At 38.4% G+C, this 19,066-nt stretch overlaps 1 protein-coding gene across 1 annotated transcript; it reads right to left on the minus strand.

Annotated features, from left to right (window-relative positions):
- Nucleotides 1-16,185: 16,185 nt before the first annotated feature.
- On the minus strand, nt 16,186-17,139 carry LOC127194205 (olfactory receptor-like protein OLF3). The gene has a single exon (XM_051151527.1). The coding sequence runs from the start codon at nt 17,137-17,139 to the stop codon at nt 16,186-16,188; it is 954 nt and encodes a 317-aa protein (XP_051007484.1).
- Nucleotides 17,140-19,066: the final 1,927 nt, after the last annotated feature.

The raw sequence follows: 19,066 nt of genomic DNA on the forward strand, positions 1-19,066 counted from the left end.
TAAAACTATGAACTGCAAAAAGTATCAGAAATTAAAAACAAAAAACAAAAAACAAAAAACAAAAAACAAGCAATCAAAAACAAGGGACTAAGTTTCTAAGAATACATAATACGGTGTGACCTGCCAGCCCCTAAAACCTTACATTATTTATGGAGCTTAGAAAGCATGCTTGATTCTAGTTTGCTTTTCACTGACTGGTTCAGAGACAGTGACCAATGCCTTGACATGCCTCACAGAGGTCAGCTACAACTCAGAGATAAAACAGTTCTGCCTGCTCTGTAATTACCAGTTACTTTTATTCTCAGACAAGGAGAATATGGTATTAGAGTTTACAGTGGTCAATATAAGGAGAGATGGTTAAGGTGAGAACTACAGTTAAAAGTACATCAAATATGTTGACTGTGATCCTCTTGACGAAATGCACGTGTAAGCTATAAGAAAAGTAATTGTGAGTGGACATGGGTTTGTGGGAAGATCTGGAGTCTAGGAACCTAGTTGTATTAGGTTATTTTACTTTATTTAACAGATATTTGATTCCTGTTTGGTGATGACCTTTGTTATATAAAAGTCAATACTTTGCAAGTATTTTAAAGCACAAATGTGAATGCGTATGGCAGGAGCTGTAGGTGCCGTCGCTGGCTATGTACTGCAGTACTTCAAGGGTGAAGGGTGTAACAAGATCTCCACTTGGGGCATAGAAAGAAGCTAATTGAAAAGCATCAAGAGAAACTTTAATCTCTTTGACAGGCTTCAGTGTTTTAAGCTCTTAGTACTCTTGAGGGAAAATATCATGACGGAGACCGTACCTTCCTATTCTCCCCCTTTCTAATCTGATTTGGCTAAGAGTCTGTTATCTGAAATTGAGCTGAAAACAAAGAAAATAAGAATGTGGTAGCTTCAACATCCAAGGTCAAGGGTTAAGTAGAAAGAACTCTTGACATCTAAGATGAGGATAATACCAGAACCCTGGTTAAAAAGGAAAGAAAAGAAAAGAAAACAAACAAACAACCACTGCCAGGAGAAAAAAATTCTCTCCTTGTTATTTGTGCTCAGCTTTTTTAGTAAAAATAATATAGCATGTTATAAAATATCCAGGGTAAACAGGTAACATTTTAAAGGCCGACTTAGAACTGACTGCACTTCTGAACACCCATCTGTTTGCTAATGTCTTGGTTAGTGGAGTGTGTAGTCCAAGGGAAAATAGGAGGCAAAGGAGGCAGGAGGGAAAGAAAGGCAAGAGCATCATGGTCATTCTGGGGTCTCTAAGCTGAAAGTAGAAAACTTCCCGTCTCAACTTTCTCACTTCATAAATGACAAAGCAAGGGCCCATTGAAAAGCCTAACCCATGCATAGTCCAAATAGGTGTGAATACTTCCCCTGCAGAGATCGACTACATCTATGAGATTGTATGTCTAACTTATCCTGGAGAATATTCACACAACTCGTAACCTAGTCCTTTTCTATTAGCTTTATTTTACTAATTATAGTGATTATTTTCACACTGTATGTTTTATAGTACTGAACCGGTTGCATAGAGGTAAATATAGTTAATTAATATGTTCACTGATTTATGCTTATTCTATTCACACTACTATTTGCCTATCTGTAAGACTGTTGTCTGATTTTTAAGAATCTTTTGATTTTTAAAAAATTTTGTGTATTTGAGATAAATTTGGGGTTTTGAGTGGGTTGGCCTCAAGCTCAGTATCCTCCTTCAGTCTCCCAAGGGCTAGCAGGTGCCACTGTTCCCAATTCAAGAGATTATTATTATTATTATTATTATTTTTTGAGATAGGATCTGTAGCCACTGCAGGCCTCAAATTCCAGGTGTAGCTCAGGCTGACCTTGAACTTTTGATCCTCCTGCTTCTGCCTCCCAAGTTCCAGGGTTACAGGTATGTCTCATTATATAAGGTTCATGTGACTCTTGGGAATCATATCCAGGGGTTAATGTATGCTAGGCGAGCACTCTAACAACTGAACTACATCCCCAGACCCCCAAAATTAATATTCAATTAAACCCATTTTCTACACTCTAGAGTCCTTCTTGGAAGTCCATAAAGAATACAGAATGTGTAATTCAAAGCCAAATGACAACGTAAACACACCATCAGTAAATGTCATCAGCATTACACTGGGATCTCTTGAAAAATAGTTGAAATTTTCATTTTAGCTCCATAGTACAAATATGAATGTCTTGTAATATAATCCATGCCTAACTTTTCCCATAAGGAAACAAGATCATAGTCTTTTCAGCTTTGTATAACTTGTAGACCACCATTTTTCATGAACTCAAATAGTTAAGGGAAAACTTTTAGTGTGCTTATTCCATTTGTCTATACAAACAAGGAAAAAAGATGTCTTGACACGGGGAAGATGTGTAGCTGATGCTCACAATGAATGTTCAGCAGCCAAGGGAGTGTGATCTATCTAGCTTGACCTCCTGTTGTTGCTTCTTTGTCATTGTCAAGAAGGAATGACTTGTATGTTTGCCATAAATCTATGCCAAATGTAACCAACAATAAAACATTATTTAATTTTCTTTTTATCACATATCTTCATCTTCAGCAATTTTCAAAGCATTCCTCTTTACTATAATACATTTTAAAAAGAGGAATATAATGCAGTAGTTAATCTCCTTGGCTATAGCACCAGGAAGGAGGAATTTCTTGTTGTTTTCTATGAGAGCTGGTACCAGCAGAGTACTCACTGAGCCTTAATAAGTAAAGTACAGTATTTTGGAAAGAATAGTTGAAATACACTTTATAAACTGACCTCATAAAACTGTTCTAATGGCTGAAGTGTATGCTTATGTGGAACATGTTTTTTCCTTGCTTAATTGTAAAAAAAAAAAAACAAATGAATAAACAAAAACAACAACAACAACAAAAACCCCAGCACTTGACATCCATGGGATCCAGGGGTGGCTGAGGTAGGGCAGCAGAGTCAGTAAGAAGAAAGTTCCAAAGGCTTTAGCTCTAGGCCTATTGGATTAGGTGCTGGTTGCTTCCAGTGTTTTGTTCTGTGCTTTAACTCTTAAGGTTTCAGGCTATTTGGAGCTGCTGGTCATGGTGAGCAACTCTGAACTTTCTTAACTCTTAACTCTCAGATGGATGGTTCTGACTGCTGTACATTAACTCTGAGACTCCCAGGCTGGTACAATTGCTGTTTGGAACCACTGATCACGACCAGAAACTCTCTCTTAGCTATACTTTAACTCTTAAATTCTCAGGCTACTAGCCTTGCTATTCTGGGCTGCTGGTGTGGGGAGAAGAAAGGAAGAGAAAGCCATACATTCACGCAAGCATACAGAACTCCCACAGATTAATCATAAATATACATAAAGACAGAGACAATAAGACAAACAGACACATATTTGGTGGATGGTTGGTGGAGGAAAACTACAATCAACCAACAACAACTTTATTTCTGCCTTGGGTTTTTATATTATCTATGAAAAAAATTATGTAATTCAAAAATAGAAACAATAGTTACACTAAAAAAGAGTTACAGTAGGTCTCGTGATTCTAAGTTCTTCTATTAGAACTGTATCAAACTAGATACGTTTGTTTATTATAAGTTTAAAGCAGTGGTTTTTATCTATATGCACACTATGAGTTCAAGGCAGATTTTTTTTTTTTTTGCCTTTTTCTTATTTCAAATGTATGTTATTTGTTTAAAGCAAGAGGTTTTTATGTCAAGGTTTTTCTAAGAAACTGATGTCTGTCTTGTCTTTTTTAGATAACCATTTATTTTTCATTTCAATATTCACACAGTAATTCTTATTGTACTTGCTTTAGTGTACACCTGGGCCATATCCTTGGACTAAACCTAGAATAAACTTATTTCCTTATTTTCCTTCTTGTGTGATTCACATGGAGGTTCACAGAGCTCTTAACAACTTTTGCTATATTCCAGGAGGATTTTTAAAATACTTGAATCAATCCAGGAACCATGATCAGGAAGTATAAAATCATCTGTAGAAAATCTTCCCAACAGAGAGAATAACAGCAACGGAGAAATAATATTATGCTGTAGGCAGTGAGGGTCAGTTCATGCTCAACTGCCTTATGCCAGGCATATGAGACACACATGGAAAGGCAGTATAGCATCAATATACAAAATCCCGAGAATTTTGCCTAAGCCAGAGACACCACCCATTCATCAGCCGTGCCAAAAAAATAAAGCCACTGCATTGAGTCATCAGTTTCTGCTGATGTTTCATAGGATGTGTAGGTCCCGAACAAAAGTGGAGCTTTACATGACAATGAACTAAAAATGCAGGGAGAGAGGTTGGCAGGAAAGAACAATTTTCTTGGTTCAATTGTTACCATTGTTTCAGACTAGAGAAAATTGTCTCCCAGTGAATCTTGCTTTAGTCAGTAATTATTGGTTACAGCAAACATCAAGTTCAAATGTTCTGTCAATCACACACACACACACACACACACACACACACACACACACACACACAAAGTGTTCAGATTCCTCCAGCAATTTTACATGACTCAATACCTAATTTTTTGAAAGTTAAATTTAAATCCATCAACCTCTTCAATAAATTAGATCTATTTCTTTCTCCCATGTAAACAATTAAACTTTATAAAATTTTAGTCCAACCATGAATGGATTGAATGTCTCTTTTAGACATCTTATGCCTTGATCAGTTTGCTCATTATCCTAAACTTTCTCTTGTTTTTCCAACCTACTACTCCTTTATAACTTCGTTAACTGAAAATGTGTCACCCGAAGGTCATAAGTGCACAAAGAGTATGCGAGCAGGCATCACACCTGGTCTACATGGAGTAGACAAAGGTTGGCTTCAGACATTACTGCCTCCATCTCCTGTATCTGTTTTGATCTTTCATCCATGATCCATAGAACTTCCTGTCATATTGTGTAATAAGCCTGATTTCCAACAGATATGGACCCCATTCTAGAATTTTCTTTTCAGCTCCATATCTTTAAAGAAACGTAGTGAAATACCAAGGAATTCACTATCTTGAATCCAGTCAAACACAGTTTGAGTGGAAATTTTTCAAGGAAAAGATTTGGTGTTAAGTCTGATATTTTACAGTCACAGAACCCGCCATTGCTCGATACACCTCCGCAAGGTTCTCATTTGTGCCAAGCTCTTTAAGTCAATGTACAATTCCTGAAAGGAAGGTGCATCGTTCCAAGCAATAGCGGGACTTTCAAACATGAAGGACTCCTTTACCTTTTTACCCACTACACCCTGACCATATCTAGGCTGTGCTAGAAATAAGACTTTGAAAGAGAGCATGAACAGCTCAGCATCAAGACAAAGAGGAGAGAGCTGGCCCTCAGAGACTTACCAACACACCAGCGCAGACACTCACTCTGCTGGCACCACACAGTCATCTTGGAGGCTCAGGGCATCTCTTCTAATGCTGCTGCTTGCAGTGTCTTCCTATCAGTTCTCACTTCTATGTGGGCATGGCACTCACCTGATCTGTGCAAGAGAGGATGCAGCCAGGGCTTGGGTCTTAGGAACCACTTCTATTTGTACCACTCATCCCCACATGACGGGTGCCTACCTCACTGACTCCAAGATGCATCTGACTGTGAAAAAGACTATTTTATACTTCTCTTAGCCATCTGACTTGGAGAATGAGTGTTCTCAACCATCACCCCCACATCAAGACAAGTGAAATCTTGACTTGGTGATACTTCCTGGTTCTGTGTAGTATAAAAGTCTTTCTCAGCATGCCAGCCTTAAGGAACAGTCCAGAGTAACAATACTTTACATATACAAAGAGTACATGATCATATGCCTTGAGTAGGCCTCAAATACACAGTATTTAAAGAATGAGGTATGAATGTGAGCCCACCAACCATGCTACAGTGGAAAATTTTCCACTGAAATTATGTTTGACTGGTTTCAACATAGTGCCCTATATTGTTGTGTGGGTGGTTCCTTAAAGCTAGAGAAGAGAAAGATCAAAGCTTCTCTCTTGAGACTGTGGATTCTACAGTGTCTTCTGTAAAGCTGCAATGGGTTCTAGTCACAATTGGCCTCCTCTTGGGAGACTTCTACGGTCGTTGCTGAGCCCTGCCCACAGACACACAGCACAGGAGCTACCAATGTTAACTTTTCATGCTGGTCTAGATGCACAAGAACCTTACCTTCACACAGTTGAGTTATTAGTGTAAATTATCCATTGATTTACAGAAAAGTTCATCTGGTTACACACGTGGTGGTTGTTTAGGCAGACAGTATCCATCTCGGGCAGGAAAGCTTCTGTCATCATCATTACGTTCAGACACAGTGACCCTCAGGGACACTTAGATGTGTGACATATCAAAATAATTTTATACCCTGAGAACACCAGTATTTCTCCTCCTCCTCCTCCTCCTTCTTCTTTTTTTTAACCTGGCTTTTCTCTGTATAATGTAAATCTGACAATTATATGCCTATCTCACAAAAGTAGGTTTTGAACTCCACCACTAAGAACCTAGTTTATCCTGTTGGGTTGTGCACATCTTCACTAGCTTTATATCTCATGTTCCCTTTGTCAAGGGTATTATTACAATAAAAAAAGTTCATCAAAAAAGCTCCCAAAATACATTCCTGCATCTCATTTAAGAACTAACTCTGAGACAGGAGCAAGGAAGATCAGAAGTTCAAGAGTTTCGTTGACTACATAGCTACTTTGGGGCAAACCTGTATATTACATGAGACTCAGTCTCAAAGGAACAGATGTAACTGTCCCTGGTGTGAGAGTCAGGTAACCACAAAGCTAATTCCAGTTCAAACTCTGAATGCTTATGACGTTGACAATCCATCTCATCTTACATTTCAATTATTTCTATTGAGGAAAAAGTAAAAATATTTGTATACCAATGCTCAGGAATATATTTGTAATAAGAAAATTTGAAGCAATAGATTACTTACTTTTATGAAAATATAATATTCTCCTCCTACATATTCATGATTGTCTATAGCTATTTACATGCTTTATTAACCTATGCTTGGGCCCTAAATATTTCCTCTTAAAAGTAAAGAAGAATTCATTTATAATATTTATGACATTTAATGAGTTATAGTTCTTTTTCCCTAGCCTCCGTTTACTCTTTCTCTTTCCTTCTCTGTATCAGTACTAAAGTTTCTAGTTGACATACTTATACCATGGCAATGTACCTAAGCTTCAGTAAAGCTGGACTGTTTCACTGCATTTCCTATAATCTTGGGGATGAGAGAATTGCAGCATATGTCTAACCCAATAAATCAGTCACTAATGGTTCTGCCTACCTCTCTGCTCCTTTTAACACCACCTCTTGATGCCTGTATATAAATTCTCCAGTGTTACTGCCTGCCCCAGTATAGCCTGCGACCTAAAGGATGCTCCCTATGTGTACACAGTGGTGGACCATACTGATCAGTGCCCCAGGCCTCTTGAGTTCCATGACTCAGAAATCCTCTCGAACTTGTTTACAAAAATTACTGGAGGGAAGCCCAGAGGTGATCCCCAGTGGGCTCACACACCACTAATAAAGTGAGACAGAGGCTGCCCTGGTTATCTGGAGTTGGCAGAGCCCCTCAGGAGCTTTTGGAATTGGCTTGTTAATTGTTGTCACCACTCCCAAAGCTCATAGGCAGGGCTACTATGCTGCCCTTCTGCCTGAGGAAGGCTGGTCTTCATCTCTCCTTTCTAAAGTTCCACTGAAGCTTTAGGTCATTTAAGTAAATCAGTTTTGTGACTTTTTAAAAAATGTTATCCTCCAACACAAATAGATTACCCTAGAGTGCTTCTGTTCTGTGGAGGGTTGCCTGGTTCTGATTCAAAATCAGGTAAAACAAACAAACAAACAAACAAACAAACAAAAAACAATAGTCTTCGATTATCTTGGAAGGCCCTTACTTTACCTTCAGGAAGCAAATCCCCAGGCTCTGTTCTGTTGAGGAGCATGCAGAGATGATAAAGGGCAGCTATGGTGATGGATGATCAGTAAATGTCTCATGGTACAATTTAAGTGCAAAAATAATGGCACTGCATGAGAAGATTTAAGACAGGATAAACAGACAAAATTACTGTTATGGTTTACATGGAAAGAGAAATGATGAAACCAAGGTAATGTTAAAAGTGTCTGTTTGGTGGGGCTTGCTTAGAGGAAGTGCGTTGCCAGGGGTAAGCCTTTGTTTGTTTGTTTGTTTGTTTGTTTGTTGTTTTGTTTTTTGAGACAGAGTTTCTCTGTGTAGCCTTGGCTATCCTAGGCTTGCTTTGTAGATCAGGCTGGCCTTGAACTCACAGTGATCTGCCTGCCTCTGCTTCCTGAGTGCTGGGATTAAATGAGTGAGCACCACACCTGGCCCTCCAGGGGTAAACTTTTGAAGACTGAACCTGGCTCCAATCTCTGAATCTCTAAGCTTCCTGTTAGCAACTTCCTCTTCCATGTGCTCCCACTGCCCTGATGCTCTACCTCACCACCCTCCTAAAACAGTGGGCTGAAGAATTCTGAACTGAAATCTGTGAAATGAAGGGTGGTGTGCCAGGGACCTTGTAACAGCACTGCAAAGTCTCACTAAGACAAACTCTGATTCCATATCTTAGCCAAAGTAAAAGAAGGGCATGAACATCAGATATAATCTCTTTTCATTACTTTTCTTCCATAAGAACACTCCCCTACACACATACACACACTCACACACTTGCACATACACACAAGTATACACACACCCACACGTTTACACATACACACCTACACATACACACACACTTACTTATACATGCACACACTCACACATATACACACCACATACACATATAGACACTCACATATTCAGACACATACATGCCACACACACAAACACCACACACTCTCACTCACACACTCACACACACTCCCCTACACACACACAAAATCACTGAATGATTTCTTCTGTTCTCTCTACCTTAAATATTCTTTCTTATACAGAAAAGTTACTCATCAAATATCTACCTAGAAATTGAATTACTTCCTTCCAGAAGCATTTGTGAAAGACAAGCTACTATTAATTCACGTGTTAGGTATTGCAAAGAATGACATTACTGTAGCAAATTACTTCCTTTTGATAATTATGTATCTATTTTGAGTAAAATGCTTCCAGTGAAGAATTAGTTTTTAGAAAAGGATGAAGAAATTTTAAATGAGAAAATACTGACTTTTCAGCAATAGTAACAAACAGCTAGACAGTCACCTGCAAGCAAGCATCCTACATACAGAGCCTGAACAAGATGTACAATGTACCTCAGAATGCCTCCGTCAGATAAAATGGACGGGATAATGGAGCAGAGACTTACCTGCTGGAGAAATATGACCTGGGATTAGTCAATCATTTCTCAAATAAGACTACAAAATTGTGGTCATGAATGCAATGCACATGCTTACTTTCTTCATAATTAAAACCCCTGGGGATGGAGTGATGGTTCAGCAGTTAAGAGCACTGCAGCTCTCGCAGAGGACCTGGGTGTAGTTTTCTGCACCCACATGATGGTTCACATCTGTCCATAATTTTAGATTCAGGGAAATCAATGACTTCTTTGCAAGTCTTCCTAGACACAAGACACACACCCATTGCACAAAAATCTGCAGGCAAAACACATAACATATGAAAATAAATAAATTTTTTAAAGGTCTGCTTCCTGATCTTCTTAAGAGAATGAGAAAACAAATCACACATGCAGTGAAGATTTTGCAAGGATCATATCTCATAAAATACCCATGTCCAAAATAGCAAATTCTTAGAATGCAACAACAACAAAAAAAAAAAACACATGAAAACTGAATGGAAGACTTAGCATACATACAAAGGTTTAAAGATAGGTGAGAAGCACAGAAAAAATACTCAGTGTTAGCATTTATTTAATCACTGTAACTAAAATCCTCAAAAAGAAGCTACTTGCCACTTATCTTTGACCTTTAAAGAATATGAAACAGGCCTCAACAGCTGTTGCCAAGGAAGTAGACTAGTGGTTGCTCTCCTAGTGCCTACATTCTCAGTTGGTGGGACAACTTTTAAAAATAGCTTGGCACTTTTAACGAACTTAAATATTCCTTCGCCAAACAAACTAGTCATCACTTCTTATGTCAGATTTTATTTTATCCTACAGAAGTAAAAACAGTTTGCTGAATGCTCTAAAAAGTTCTTTCATTACTGTTAAACGTTAAAAAAAAAATTCCTAATGTACTCTAAAATAGTAAACTGACAAACTAGAACACATCAATGAAATGAACTATTATTCAGCAATGAAATGCCAGCACTGTGATTTGCAACATCGATGTCTGAAATGTATGTGCTAAGCGAAAGAAGGCAGACTCTGCCCTAGGGTTCCACTTACGTAATATTTTACAAAGGTAATTTTATGAACCTGATCTGTGGTTTCCAGTGAGTGTTGTATGTTTGGAAGAATGAAGCATTTCTATATCTTCAGCACAGAAATTGTGCAAAAGCATAAAGATTACTATGTAGAGAGTAATACTAATAAAATCATGTCTAAAAGGAGTTGCCCTATATTATTTATTATAACTTGAATAGCGTTTAGAGCAAAGAATTAATACATCTTCTGGTTATAACTTAAAATGTATGACAAGGCCATGATGCTTTTTTAATTTCAAACAGAAAAAGCTAAATATAATCTTAAATGCATTGATAATATTTACAAATTCCTAGTACTAAAAGTTGAATCATTTGTGAGTGGTTGCAAAAGTGAAGGACATCTGTTATCTGTAAATAGCACAGTGCTAGCTAGATGCACGGAGGATATTTTTGTATTGCGCATATCCAAGCAATGATCTCATTACATGATCAAAGGTAGACTAACTGCTGAAAGAAACAATCCCAGAATAGTAATAGCTTACTAGACTGTTTTTAGTCTCATTCATGAAAATTTCTATGTGCGTTATTTGAAGCAGATATGATATTTCTGAGCAGCTTTTGTCCAGTCAGTGTCTTGGAACCTAGAACTCAGCTCCCTGGATGTAAGCCTTGTACACTTTCCCTACCAGAACAAGAGAGTAGAACTCCATCTTTGACTGCACTGCTCTCTATATTTACTCAATCCAACACTCAGAAGATGAGATGCTGCTGGTAGACATTAGTAGCAGCCACCCACCCTTAAGGCCCTAGTCTACTCCATTATAAGAGGAGAGAGGTATCAAACAAGGTAAAATGGGGATGGGAAATGGGGAGGGAGCATTAACTGTGGAGGAAAGAGAAACGAATAACACAAAGGATATCTGAAAAAGGTCATTGGGAATATTTATAAGCTTACTTTAGCTGTGCGTGTGTGTGTGTGTTCTTGTTGTTGTTGTGTTTTAATGGAGAGATAATGCTTCCTGCAAAGGTCATAGACAATAAAAAAAAAAAAGCATTGTGAGGCACAGGAAGCATTTCATGGAGTTTTTGGTCAGGGTCATCAGCCGATACCTAAAACAATACAGGCTATTGTTATTGCTCTTGGTTTATATCTCAGAACTTGAAAGACGATACACTTCAAACACAGTACATGGAAGAATAAAGCTAGAGTTGACCTGGAAGCTCCTTCTGCAAAGACTGGTTCTCATAGTATCTCCAGGTAGTCCTATCCAGCCATAAATCTTATGAATCATAACTATGATCGGCCCTGTACCAATGGTGCGATTGTGATACTTCTTTTCTTAAAGATAGCCAACAGCTATTTAATTAGTGTAAATCCCACTCAATAGGTAAGAATTCATGCCTGATACTGTAGAGCAACCCAACTACTTACAGCTGGTAAGGAGAACATAGGCCCTAGAGGAGAACCTTCTAATGCCATTTTTCTAAACCAATATAATTCTATGTTCTAAATACTTATCCTTAACCCTGTAGATATATATATATATATATGATAGGTAGAAGATAGTTGATAGATATCATCCCTCATCAAAGAAGCTTCTTTTTACACCTGATAGAGGACATTGCAGCTGCATACAACTTTTAATGTAGCAAATAGGTGAGCATGAGGTTCCCAATCCCAACTGACACATGTACATGCAAACTCTATACCTAAGACTCAGAGAACATCATAAAAGAGAGGACAAAAATGTGGTAAAAGCTGTGAGGCAGTGTCTTCTGGACATGACATGGATATGGCATCCATAAAATATCAATAATATGGCTGCCTGAACATCACCCACATAATAACAACACCAATTGACAGAGCAATGTAGATGGATACATTCCCCAAGGTCTTATCCATAGTAGAAGATCTACAGGCTTGTGATAGAGAAAGAACTAGTAATCTTCAGGGATGAGACCTGTGATACATTACTGAACCCCAAGTGGTCAGCCATAAACATATATACATATGCATATGAACAGCACTGAATGGACTCAGCAAGTTGTATGTTTATATACATAAGTGTTATATATGTGTGTATATATATCATTAAAATAAAATTTTTAAAAGATGGCAAAATTTTGAAAGGTGGTGGTAGGGACACAGGAGGAGCTAACAAGGGAGAAGGAAGGGAAGAAAAGATGTGAATATAGTCCTCAGTAATGAAATTCTCATAAAAATTTTAAAAAGAATTATGTGGTTAACTTAAGCTCAACAAGTTTATTCTAGTTCAACAACCACAGGTTTCATTCATTCTTCTCTTCCTGAAAAAGTGAGACTGGCCACAGGAAGACATCAATTTTGTTTGTGTAAAGAAGCCAGCCATAGTACATGATTTTTAAATTCAACAGATAAACATCAGAACTGATTCCATAAAATAAAGCTCATACCTGACGCTGTTAACCGGGTCAATAACTCATGACTGGGTAGATCATGGGCCCTGGAGGAGATCTTACTACACTTATTCAGCCAAGATGGCTATAATTATTAAACTATGCCCTAAATATTTATCTTCACAACCATAAACTGGTTCTGCTTTTCATCTTCATCAAAGAAACATCTTTCTGCAATAGATGACTGTCAATACAGAAACTCACAAGTGGTAAAAGAGCAAAGAATTAAAGATGATGGATTGCTCAGGCCTAAGGAGGTCATCTATACTAATGTCCACCCAGGGCTCAGGAGTCTTCTCAGGAAAGGAACAAGAATGATTGCAAGAGTCCAAGATAGTGGAGGAAGTCTGGGAAACATTGACTTCTGGTCATGACAGAGCTGTAAAACATATGAATTCCCAGCCACTGTGACTCCATGAACAAGATCAAACCAGCCATGGTTCCAACATATATGAAAAGGACACACACAATTTCATCACTACCTGAAGAAATAGTGACAACTGGGGGATAGGATTAGAGGATGAAAAATTGGTTTATTTCAGATGCAGACCCTGATAGCTGCCTATGTAGTTATTAAATTCTTTTTTTTTTAAGTCAATTTAAAATAACCCATGGGCTAAACAATGTAATAACTGCAGTAGTGTTCAGAAAGGGAAATAAAGCACTGTGGGCTTCTTGTATAAGGGTTGTTACCATCCAAGAAATCCTACTTTGTAGGGAGCGAAAGTCCTGAGTGAGTAAAGTTCCGAGTGAACTTGCATTATTGACAAGTAGTCATGTCAAAGAGCTCAAGGCTTCTGACCCGTGTAAACCAGTAAAGCCATTTCTCCATGTGGGTCAGGCTCAAGACAAATGACAAAGTGTCCTCAGGTATTGGAGTATGAGTGTTTGTGGACAATTGATTGGCGTGTCTATAAACTGACAGCTATACTTTCTTTCCCCCTGCTGTTTATAGGTAGAGACTACTAGCCCACAGAGACCTCACCTCCGCCCCATGTTGTACCTAGTAAACATGCTGAGGTTCCAAGTTGCAGGTGATAGCAGACCCCAAATTCATCTCAGTGTTCCTGTTTTCCTTGTTCCTAATTTTCATTTCCTTGAAAGTCCTAGTCAGGGTTCCAGGCCTCAGATCTCTGATTTGCAGTGTTATTTCCAGAAAAACAATAAGACTGAGTCTGAAAGGACCTCAAAGTTGGCAAAGACACCCCAACACCAAATTCTCAACACAAAGGAGATTTATTCACCCCAGAGTGACAAAGGACAAGGAATAAGAGACAAAGACAGGAGATAGAGGACGAGGAAGAGAAGCAAAGCAACAGGTAAAGAGAAAAGGGTTATTTGCCCTAAAGGGACAAAGGACTGCTCTGGATAGAGAGGAGATAGACATAGCACATAGGAAAATGGCAGTTTATAAAGGAAAAAGGGAAATCCCATATTAGAATGAGTTGGTTTGTCTTGACTGGGAATGTTAATTAGGGTAAACAAAAGAGGACTTTTGATTGCTTGACTTCAATACTTTGATAGCTAGACACTGCACATGGTGAAAGTAGCCAAATAAAAGAAAAGACTTTGGTGGTTAGCCTTAGAAATGTAATCTAACAATTTAGCAAGACAGAGAAAATGGGGTAAGGGCAAGGCCAGCCACAGCCATGTTTGTCATGCCTAGGTCTATGAGAGCCTTTCAGAGTCCAGTAGAGCTTCTAAGTAAACATTAAAAAAAAGTAAAAATTTAGCAAAAAGAGTGTAAAAAATATGTATAACGTCAGTGTGTCATTAAAAGAAATCCAGAGTAAACAGAAAATTCAACTGAGTTAACTGTATAGTGCTATTGAAAAAATAATTCCAGTGTTAAGAATGGAGAATTAAGACAAATAGTATAATTTAAAGGGTTTTAGAGACTTAGTAAGCTATTGCCCTATGTTTGTCTTATTGAGGTTTTTATTTGAACAATAATTTTATATACATTGTGCTTTTAAAAGAAAACCCCCAAGTGACATTTTATGGTTAATAATCATTAAATAAATTTTTATTTTAAACTACTTTTCAATGTCTAACCTTTTTTTTTTCTTTGAAAAGTTGTATTTAGTGACTTTATTAAAACACTGTTTCATCTTCCCACTAAAGTGACAATACTTTTCCTCCTTCTACTGGCAATGCCTTTCACAGGCACATAAGAGCTGCCATCTTGAGGAATTTAACTTGTTCATGGTGTAATCCATTGAGAAAGTATAGTCTTAAAAGCCATAGAAAACAAAAAGAAAAAACTATAAATCTAACAGAATGTCTGACTCCACTAGTCTGTCACTGTGTCACTAGTATCCTTACTATTTCTGCCTCCTAAGCAATAAAAGCTGAAAATATCTTCACATAAAAACTTCAAATAAAATTGGGAGTATTTAAGAGCAAAGATGTCATGGAATGGTTAGCCGAGAAAAGTTACAACCATGTGTCCAAGGGAGCAGTCACAGCTGGGAAGATTCAACCTCTTTGCATGTCTGCCTCTGTGGCCATGGAGTACAGGTGTTTTTCAAATAGTATCACTCTTGGAGTCTGGCAGAGACAGCTCTCCTCTTTCAGATATTGTTACTGAGATCTTATACATTTTGACATAACTTATGTGTTTATTATTCTTCTACAATTTAGCAAAAAGACGTGTGAATTTCTTAGAGATTAGTCCAATTCAATATTTCACATTGACACCTCTTATGTATGCAATGAGGTCTCTTTGAAATTGGTTGACAGCTGTCTGTTAGCACCTTAAAGCTAAGGATTTCTTTAACTTTATAGTTATCCAGTATATGAAAACCTTCGCGTAAATCCCCTGAATGATGAAGTAAGAACTTCATTTTGTCTTTCTGCAGTTGTTTGCATTAAGTGAAAGCCCTTGGTGCTGCTTGTAGTTGGCTAAACTCAGTAACATCTTCAAGGCTTGAGCACCATTTCTTCCAAATGTTGACTCACTCAGTAGCTGCCTCTGAGTATGTTGAGCATGCATTATTTGAGTCTACAGACATGAAAATTCATTTCCAGCTCCCGGGAAATACCATAATCTTTTCCAAAAGACATTGGAGTACATACTTGTACAGGATACCTTGTGAGCAAGGTAGGATTCAAGAACAGGTTCACGACATTAAACAATTTGGAAAAATTGAAAAGGTTAGTGGCATTGTTTTATTTTTAATTGTCAACTGTAGAAATCAAGCTTAAATAGCAATGGGATCTCAGTGCTGCTTAGCTCCACTGTGTGTTCTGATGTGACATAAGAGCACACCCACACCCCACACCCCAGCACAGTCACTCAGCCTTCTGCATATCATCACCAGTCATGATGCATCAGCTCCACCTGTGTCTCCATGGCAATCACTGTCGCATCTGAGCTGGGTGCAGAAGACAAAAGCAAAGCCCTTTTTCTCTAGTGGTGATCAGGATTCCTCAGGTTTTCAGTTTTGATGCAAACCCAGAGAATTGTCCCAGTAGTTTCTGCCAAGCCCCCTTCACCTCCTTATTCCTTAGGCTATAAATCATGGGGTTTAGCATGGGTGTCAAAATCGCATAGAACAAAGAAATCAACTTCTCCTGAAGGACAGAGGGGCTGGAGTGGGGCTGTATGTAAGTGAAAATGGCCATGCCGTAGCACAGGGCAACCACAGTGAGGTGGGAGGCACAGGTGTGGAAGGCCTTCCTTCTTCCCTCTGTGGACTGGATCTTTAGGATGGTGGAGATGATCTGGATGTAGGATAGGAGAACCAAGCAAAATGGAGTCATCAAGAGAATGATGCTTGATACCATTATAGCAACTTCATTGGTAGACGTATCCACACAGGCCAGCCTCACCACAGCAAGGAGCTCACAGGATATATGATCAATGTACATGTTCGCGCACATGGGCAGTTGGAAGGTGATGGCGGTCTGCATCATTGAGTTGATGGAACCACTGGCCCAAGATACAAGAGCCATCCTACTGCATAGTCCTGTATGCATGATGGCAGAGTATCTCAGCGGGTTGCACACTGCCACATAGCGGTCATAGGCCATCATTGCCAATAGAACAAACTCAATCCCTCCTAAGCCAAGAGAGAAAAATAACTGGGATGCACAGCTCAGAAATGGGATTGTTTTATGTGATGCAAGGAAATGAGCCAGCAGCTGGGGCACTATGCTTGTGGCATAAGATACATCCACAAGCGACAGGTTAGTGAGAAAGAAATACATGGGAGTGTGGAGTCGGCTGTCCAGCCTGATCAGAAGAATAATGAGGAAGTTCCCCAGCACTGTCACCAGGTACATCAGCAAGAACAGGACAAACAGGGAGACTTGAGTGTCCCAGTCACTGGACAGGCCGAGGAGGATGAATTCATGCACCCATGTCTGGTTGTCTGTTCCCATTTAAAAATGTCAATCAGCACTGAAAATGAAACAGATGCTCATCAAGAAGCACAACAGAATAATACTATTGATTCATAAGTGCAACCTACCCATCTGCTGTCAGACAGAGAATGGTGTGTGACATTAGTGATAAAATGATGAACAAAGAAGAATGTAATTGAGCTGTTAAGGAACAGTCTTAAGCACATCAATTAGACTTATCTCAGTGAAATGTGTTAACCTACTATACAAGGAAAGAATTGGAAGAAGTGAGGCCAGCAGAAAACATAAGAGAAACAAGAATGTGAGGCAGTTTTACTGAGCAAGAGTGTAACTTTTGTTTAATGATACACACACACACACATACACACACACACACACACACAATTCAATAATACAAACATACACATAAGCTCAAATGTGACTTACATGGGGTAGAAACTTTAAGCCATCACTTATGAAACTGCCATAGTTAACCTGGGTGTTAGTAGCAAGATGACCTCTATGGTGGAGTAGCAAATATGATTTTCCATCATTTGCCTTCCATGAATTCAGGTACAAATATCCCAGGAAGTAGGCTTTCATACATCTGAGAGCTCACATTGGTTTAGACCTTAAGAACCTGAGGAAGCAGTGGGGCCAATGGGTTTATTTGAAAGCCTTTAATCTCTTCAACTTTTAGTTATCTTGAGGAAAGAAATGTGCTCCCCCCCACACACACACTTTTTCAATGTGTTGTTCTCATGAATCTATGCTTTTGGGGGGCTCAAGAAACAGGTCACCATTTTTGCTGCTCTTGTGGATGATCAGGGTTTGATTTTCAGCAGGTATATCATAGCTCACAATTATCCACAATTTCTGATCCGGGGGATCCAATGCCTTCTGACATCTGAAGGCACCAAGCATGACAGAACTGTGGTACCCATACATACATGTACGTAAAACACTTGTATACATAAACTAACTAAATAAATCTTTTTAAAAATATATTAAAGACTCTATATTTTGAGTCTGGTTTTCATGAAAGTAAGAATATAGATGCTTAGATGATCTAAGTAAAAGAAAACTCTGTGTGTGTGTGTGTGTGTGTGTGTGTGTGTGTGTGTATAAAATTTGCATTTGAAAATATAAACCGAAGAAACATGTTGGCTAGATATCTTAACACAGCTACAGTTGACCACATTTCCACATTATTTTGTGCTCACCACCCATCAAAATTTAGTTGAATTTCTTTCTTTGTTTCACTATGAATAAATGAGGATCCAAATACTGATTTCATGACATACCACTCTAGTCAGGAAGCCAGAGCTTGGTCTTTGCAGCTACAGAAAATCCATGGCTTCTATTGATCTCCCTAAACTTGAGATTTTTTTCATTGACATTAAAGAAAACCAACAACAGAGTATAAAACGGAAGAGATATTTGCTCTATTTACATGTATAAACAATACCAAAAGAAAAAAGAGAAAAGAAAGCCTGTGAGTCAACTGAAGGCCATAGCTGAGGATAAGAACACACTGGTGCTGAATAGCAAACGTGGTGTCCATGTCCGTTTTACTGAACTCTCCCTCCTGCACAACTTCACGTCATGCTCTCTGTTCAGTATTTGTTCAACTGTAGGGATTGTGCCTGTTTTCCAGGCTTCCCCCATTCTCCTGTGACAAATAACAAAACCCTATTTTGCATTATTTGAATTATAGTATCTACGCATTCATCACACCTCAAATAAATTTAAATGTTCTTTAAGATATATTGATGTGCTCAAAATTGAAAAATGCAAACTCACAGATCAGAACATCATGTTACAGCATGACCAACGCCTGTGGCTCACTGACTGAGATACGGGTATCAAGATAGAAGGACTTTCTTTTGCTGTTTTATAAACAGCATAGTGACTGTGGTCATAATAAATAGAACATAGTAAATAATACAGCAAGAAAAACTTTGTA

Source organism: Acomys russatus, chromosome 10 (genome assembly GCF_903995435.1).
Source record: "Acomys russatus chromosome 10, mAcoRus1.1, whole genome shotgun sequence".
In the NCBI taxonomy this organism is placed as follows: Eukaryota; Metazoa; Chordata; class Mammalia; order Rodentia; family Muridae; genus Acomys; species Acomys russatus.